Source organism: Limulus polyphemus, unplaced genomic scaffold, assembly GCF_000517525.1.
Source record: "Limulus polyphemus unplaced genomic scaffold, Limulus_polyphemus-2.1.2 Scaffold12336, whole genome shotgun sequence".
Lineage (NCBI taxonomy): Eukaryota > Metazoa > Arthropoda > Merostomata > Xiphosura > Limulidae > Limulus > Limulus polyphemus.
Window position 1 is genome coordinate 1 of NW_013677946.1, and position 6464 is coordinate 6464.

At 35.3% G+C, this 6464-nt stretch overlaps 1 protein-coding gene across 1 annotated transcript in view; it reads right to left on the reverse strand.

Moving 5' to 3' along the window:
- Positions 1 to 1187: 1187 nt before the first annotated feature.
- LOC106476972 (D-beta-hydroxybutyrate dehydrogenase, mitochondrial-like) overlaps positions 1188 to 6464 on the reverse strand; it is a gene marked incomplete at its 5' end in the record, with an annotated part of 8386 nt that continues 3109 nt past the window's right edge. Inside the window, one exon of the mRNA XM_013937585.2 lies at positions 1188 to 1324. Coding sequence (XP_013793039.2) covers positions 1188 to 1324 — 137 coding nt within the window. The remainder of the gene's footprint in view (positions 1325 to 6464) is intronic.

Genomic DNA, 6464 nt, shown 5'->3' on the forward strand with positions numbered 1-6464 from the left:
AACTGTAAAAGGTTTAAAAATACTTGGTAGTAATAAACGTTTACTTTTCTTTATGTTTTAAGGCCAAGTAGGTAATATATGTGTCAAAATATCAAACGAATATTTATTAATTAACATTTATTTACCTATTAAAACTTTTAAGCACTGACTCTATAACGTTAGTAACAGTAAGCCTATTGGTAGTCTAAATTAATCATTAGGCCTAATACATAAAACTTAGCTGAAGCACTACTTGGTAAATTTTATTTTGCTTTTGGCTAAACTTCTGAATTAAACTATTTTGCTGCTGTATCACCGAAGTTATAAAAAAATTGGTTGTTTGTAGTTAAGCACAAAGCTACACAAAGGGCTATCTGTGCTCTGCCCAATACGAGTATCGAAACCCGGTTTGTAGCGTTGTAAGTCCGCAACCATACCGCTGTGCCACTGGGGGCAATAAGAAAATAAAGAATAAAACAAACCTTTCTAACAAATCAACATGAATATTGAGCATTCAACATAAACACCATAGTTGGCCTAAGAACAATCAAATAATGGTTTTATTGCTAAGTGTAGAAGTATATTGTTGAACATTACCAAAAAAGGAACGTGAAAGCGTTCTCGATAGAGTAACAAAGGGAATAAATCATTTATAGTTAGTGGTACTTATATTAAAAATTTATTTTCATTGTCAGCTTATAAGTTAGGACTAACCTAAACCTCCTAAGCTGGCCGAATCTCGTGAGATATTATTGAGAATACAGCCGAATATATCGTTAACAATATCCTAAATGATGGAACAATGCATTCTCATCTTTATAAGTAAGAACGTACGAAAAGTTTCCATAATTAGTTATACTGATGGCCATGTTTATTATGGGTCTCGGTAAAAGTACGTAACTTACTGTGATTGGCAGTTATTACTATTTTTGACTAGCTACCTTCACTCAAGTCTATCACTTCAAAATTAGGGACAGCTAGCGCGGATAGGCTTCATGTATGTTTGAACAAAACTAAACAAACAAACTTTTACAATAATCTTTACTGTCTTATGAAAAAGTATTGTAGATCCTCTATAAGAGACACACTTACATAAAATAATTTTAACTATCTTACATGATTTAGAAAAATGTTACTTTACTTTATAATCTACCTAGTGAGTTTGGAAAACCATACTCATTTATGTACCAGCATACAAAGTTTTGTACTCACTGATAGAGTGACGGTTCAATTAGGACGGTCTGAACTCCCCAGTCTCTCATTTCATTTCTTATCCCATCGGCATACGAAATAACAGCATGTTTCGTCATCGAGTAACCCACAAGACCAGAGATAGTGAGACGTCCTACAGAAAAGAAAGGGAAAAAAATCAAAACAAAAATATAAATCAATTAGGTCCGATGCATTACTGCCATCTATTGCCAGAATTAATTAATAAAGGTCTTAAAATGTGAAATTAAGTTGGTTAGAAATGAACGAAAAAGAATGTAACTTTAATTTGGAGTTGAAACAAATATTAGATTTTGTTATTCGAATATTCGGGAATAAAGACACAGAAAAAAATCACACGTCTTTGTTGTCAGTGTTTCTTTAAAAATTGTTTTGTTTGTTTGTTTTGTAATTAAGCACAAAGCTACACAATGGGCTATCTGTGCTCTGCACATCACGGGTGTCGAAACCCGGATGTTAGCGTTGTAAGTCCGCAGACATACCGCTGTGCCACTGGGGGGCTTCTTTAAAAATACAGGATTTCTAGAATAATACAAAATAATTCTAATCGCAGACACCGAAATCTATTAGTTCACTCGTCTTAGGCTTAACATTAGTTAAGCCTTTATTAAGTACAGCCTATATTGGATAAAGAGATGAAGTAACAGTAATTTGTGTACGTTTTTTTTTTTTTGCGTTAGAGCTAAATTTTACCGTACTTGATACTATCAATATATAAACTTATAATGTTATTCTACGACCTAATTTTAGACTTTTTTCTTAAAACTTTGATAAGTTGTTAACATGTTATTGTAAAAATATCTACTAAAAGAAGTACACGCGCATGCGCATTTTCAGGACAGTCAAAAACTGATCATTATTATAGTAGATATATATATATACACACATATCAGGGAGTCCTACAACCAACTCAGCCCTAGCTGATAATTTATTTTTAAATTGGCATTTTCGTCCATTTTTTTGTACTGTCGAAAATATTTACCACCAGTCGACTACGCATGTGTATTTTGTTTATAATAAGCATCGTTAGTTTCTTTATTCATAGATTTGAAGCACAATGTTTGTTTGTTTTAGTGTAAGGCTATACCTGCATTCTGTCCACCATGGGAACTCGAACCCCGAATTTTACCGCTAAAAGCTTGTAGACATACCACGAACTCATTGGAAGATGAGGCACAATGAAAAGATCTAATATGTATTACGTTACGTAAGTATTTGTATCTGTCACGTGATGCCAGTTATTTTTACATTAAAAAAATCCCAGAGCTTCACACTCTCCTTATATAGAAAGGGAGCGCATTGAACTCTGTGAAAAAATGATCCGATTTCAATCTGTGTATGGCATTATGACCGTAACGCTTCGCGTTATTGTTTGTTTTTTGGAATTTCGCGCAAAACTACACGAGGGCTATCTGCGCTAGCCGTCCCTAATTTAGCAGTGTAAGACTAGAGGGAAGGCAGCTAGTCATCACCACCCACCGCCAACTCTTGGGCTACTCTTTTACCAACGAATAGTGGGATTGACCGTCACATTATAACGATCAGGTATTGATGGATCATGTATTGATGACAATAATATACATCACTTATGTTCACAATAAAACGCAGAGAAAGTCTGCTATAAAGGTTGGGGCAAGAGTGACTATGTAGTTTCATTTAGGACATTACTTCAGTTTATAACACCTTACTCTTAAACAAGCAATATTTAAGTTGGATTCCACTGTTTCCATCATATTTTCTTAGGTAATAACCATATAGGACCAACTGTATAGTAGCCTATGCCCCACCTAATTGTATAGGAACTTATAACCCACCCAACTGTATAGTAATAACTTATGCCCCACCCAATTTTAAAGTAAGTTATGTCCCACCTAACTGTATAGTAATAACTTGTGTCCCACCCAACTGTATGGTAATAACTTGTGTCCCACCCAACTGTATGGTAATAACTTGTGTCCCACCCAACTGTATGGTAATAACTTGTGTCCCACCCAACTGTATGGTAATAACTTGTGTCCCACCCAACTGTATGGTAATAACTTGTGTCCCACCCAACTGTATGGTAATAACTTGTGTCCCACCCAACTGTATGGTAATAACTTGTGTCCCACCCAACTGTATGGTAATAACTTTTGCTTCTTCCATTCATATATAATACTGATCGTTGAATTAAAACAAATAAAACCTATGCGACTAGTAACAGAAACAAACTGGTTGCTATAGCAAGCTATATAATTAATGTGTTTGGGTTTTTTTGTTATCTTAGGGAGATTCTGGTAGTCCTTTGATGATTGAACGTCCGGATGGTCGCTGGGTTGTGATCGGAATCGCATCTTGGGGTTTTCGATGTGCTGAACCAGGCTATCCAGGAGTTTACACCAGAGTCACTGAAATATTAGATTGGATTAAAACCAGCGTTATTTGAAAAGTGTTATTCGTCTATCATGAGCTTGGAAATTTAGCATTAATAAAAAAATTTACTCCATAAGTAATCCAGTCTTTGCATTTAATTTTTGAAATAAAATAAACTCTTTGTGGTTGGTTGGTTTAATTTGGTTGCTATTAAGCACAAAGATCCACAATGGGTTATCTGTGCTCTGCCCACTACAGGTATTAAAACTGATTGTTAGTGTCATAAGGCTACAGACATATCACTGAGTCGCTGGAAAGAAACAAACTCTTGTTGAAATTAATAATCATAGTTTATTCTTTTGTTGCTGTTTTTTTTTTAGACAAAGTTACACAATAGAATATTGTGTTGCAACCAACAACGATATCGAAACCCGGCTTGTAGCGTTATAAGCTCACGGACTTGCCGCTGTGCCACTACATAGATAAGAACTAATAATTAACTCAGTAATTAATTTACGTAACTTAATAAATCTGTTCAGTGAGGTGTATGTAATACCATAAAACAGAAACCCATTGATTCAGCTGGGTGCACGCACTGTTATCGATATTTTCGGCCGTAATCCCAAAAATAAAAATAAACAGTATCTGTAAACACATCTAAAAATAATAATTAAAAAACATGCATTTACACTGGCTTTTTGTGTGTTTATTCTTGATATGTTTAATTCATAAGTAGCTTCCTCAAAGTGTTCCATCCTACATCATTGAAGGGTGTTTCAGTGGAGTATTGGTAGGCTTCTTGCAAGTCGTTCTATTCATAATTATACTTCTTGATTAGGCCCGGCATGGTCAGGTGATTAGGGCGCTCGACTCGCAATCTGAAGGTCGCGGGTTCGAATCCCCGTCACATCAAACATGCTAGCCCTTTCAGCCGCGGGGGAAAGGGCAAGGATGATTCATTCTGTGGTGGTTTCAAGGAACATTTAACCAAACTATTGCGTTTACAGGCTGCCACAATAGTGAACATTTAACCAAACTATTGCATTTACAGGCTGCCAGAATAGTGAACATTTAACCAAACTATTGCATTTCGCTAGCTCGAAACGTCATCCTTCTTTAAATAAGGCCCCCCAGTGGCACAGCGGTATGTCTATGGACTTACAACGCTAGAATCCGGGTTTCGATACCCGTGGTGGGCAGAGCACAGATAGTCCATTGTGTAGCTTTGTGCTTAATTACAAACAAACAATCTTTAAATAAAAATATATAAAAACTTTGCGATTATTCAACCTATTATTCAATTTTGTTATTTTGTTACCTGTGCAGTTTTGTCTGAATTACTATATACTCTTAGTGGGAGTTTGAAATAAATATTAATAAACAGGCTTATTAATTTCAGAAAACAACAATAGAACCACTAATGGAATTTACCGGACTACTGCAAATTAAAATATTTTTTTCATAAAGTTAAAATAATAAATTTTATTATACCCCCTCCTTGGATTAGCGGTGAATCTGCAGGTTTATAACACTAAAAAACGGGTTTCGATACTCGTGTTGGGCATAGCAAATATAACCAATTGAGTAACTTTTTTCTTAACAACAAATTAACTATTTATAAAATCCCCCACATTTAAACAAATATTTTTATATTTTCAATGCTTCACAACCTGCTTTATCAACTACTTACAAATAAATAAAACCTGTAAAACTTTTTGTACTGTTTCTGTCCTTCATAACTTATCAGTTGCTAAACAAAATGTTTCACAATAATGTTTAAAAAGAAAAATGATACTTTGTTTGCAGGCGGGACCGCAAGTGGCGTTCTCCGTCAAGTTACTCTTCCAATTTGGAACCTCACCGAGTGCGACAACACCTACACCACCCAGAACATCACTCGTGTCTTCCTCTGTGCTGGTTCCAGGGAGGGCAAGGATGATTCATGTCAGGTATTGATGATAGTAATATATATCACTTATACCATCCTATGTGGTGGTTTCAAGAAAGGGCAAGGATGATTCATGTCAGGTATTGATGACAATAATATACATCACTTATAACATCCTCTGTGGTGATTTCAAGAAAGGGCAAGGATGATCCATATCAGATATTGATGGATCATGTATTGATGACAATAATATACATCACTTATACCATCCTATGTGGTGGTTTCAAGAAAGGGCAAGGATGATCCATATCAGGTATTGATGGATCATGTATTGATGACAATAATATACATCACTTATAACATCCCCAAACTATTGCATTTACATGCTGTCACAATAGTGAACATTTAACCAAACTATTGCATTTACAGGCTGCCAGAATAGTTTTAAATGTTTAATATTGCGACAGCCTGTAAATGCAATAGTTTGGTTAAATGTTCACTTTTGTGACAGCCTGTAAATACAATAGTTTGGTTAAATGTTCACTATTGTGGCAGCCTGTAAATGCAATAGTTTGGTTAAATGTTCACTATTGTGGCAGCCTGTAAATGCAATATGTTGGTTAAATGTTCACTATTGTGGCAGCCTGTAAATACAATAGTTTGGTTAAATGTTCACTATTGTGGCAGCCTGTAAATACAATAGTTTGGTTACATTTTCACTATTGTGGCAGCCTGTAAATGCAATAGTTTGATTGTTAATTCTCAAATCAACAGAATCTGAAAATTTTGTATTGCATGTGGTAATATGTTAATACATTTCTCGTGTACAAGTATACTCGTCGTAAGTACGTTATATATTGTCAAATTATGGAGGTGTGGCAGTAAGTTCTACTTACCATAAGGGGTGGCCTCCCCCAGCGTGCGACTGTAGCTAATCCCCTGTATAATCATTTCTTGGTTTTATTCTCTATTTACCGAAAGAAGTGGTCCCCCAGTCTGTGATGGTAGCTAGGTC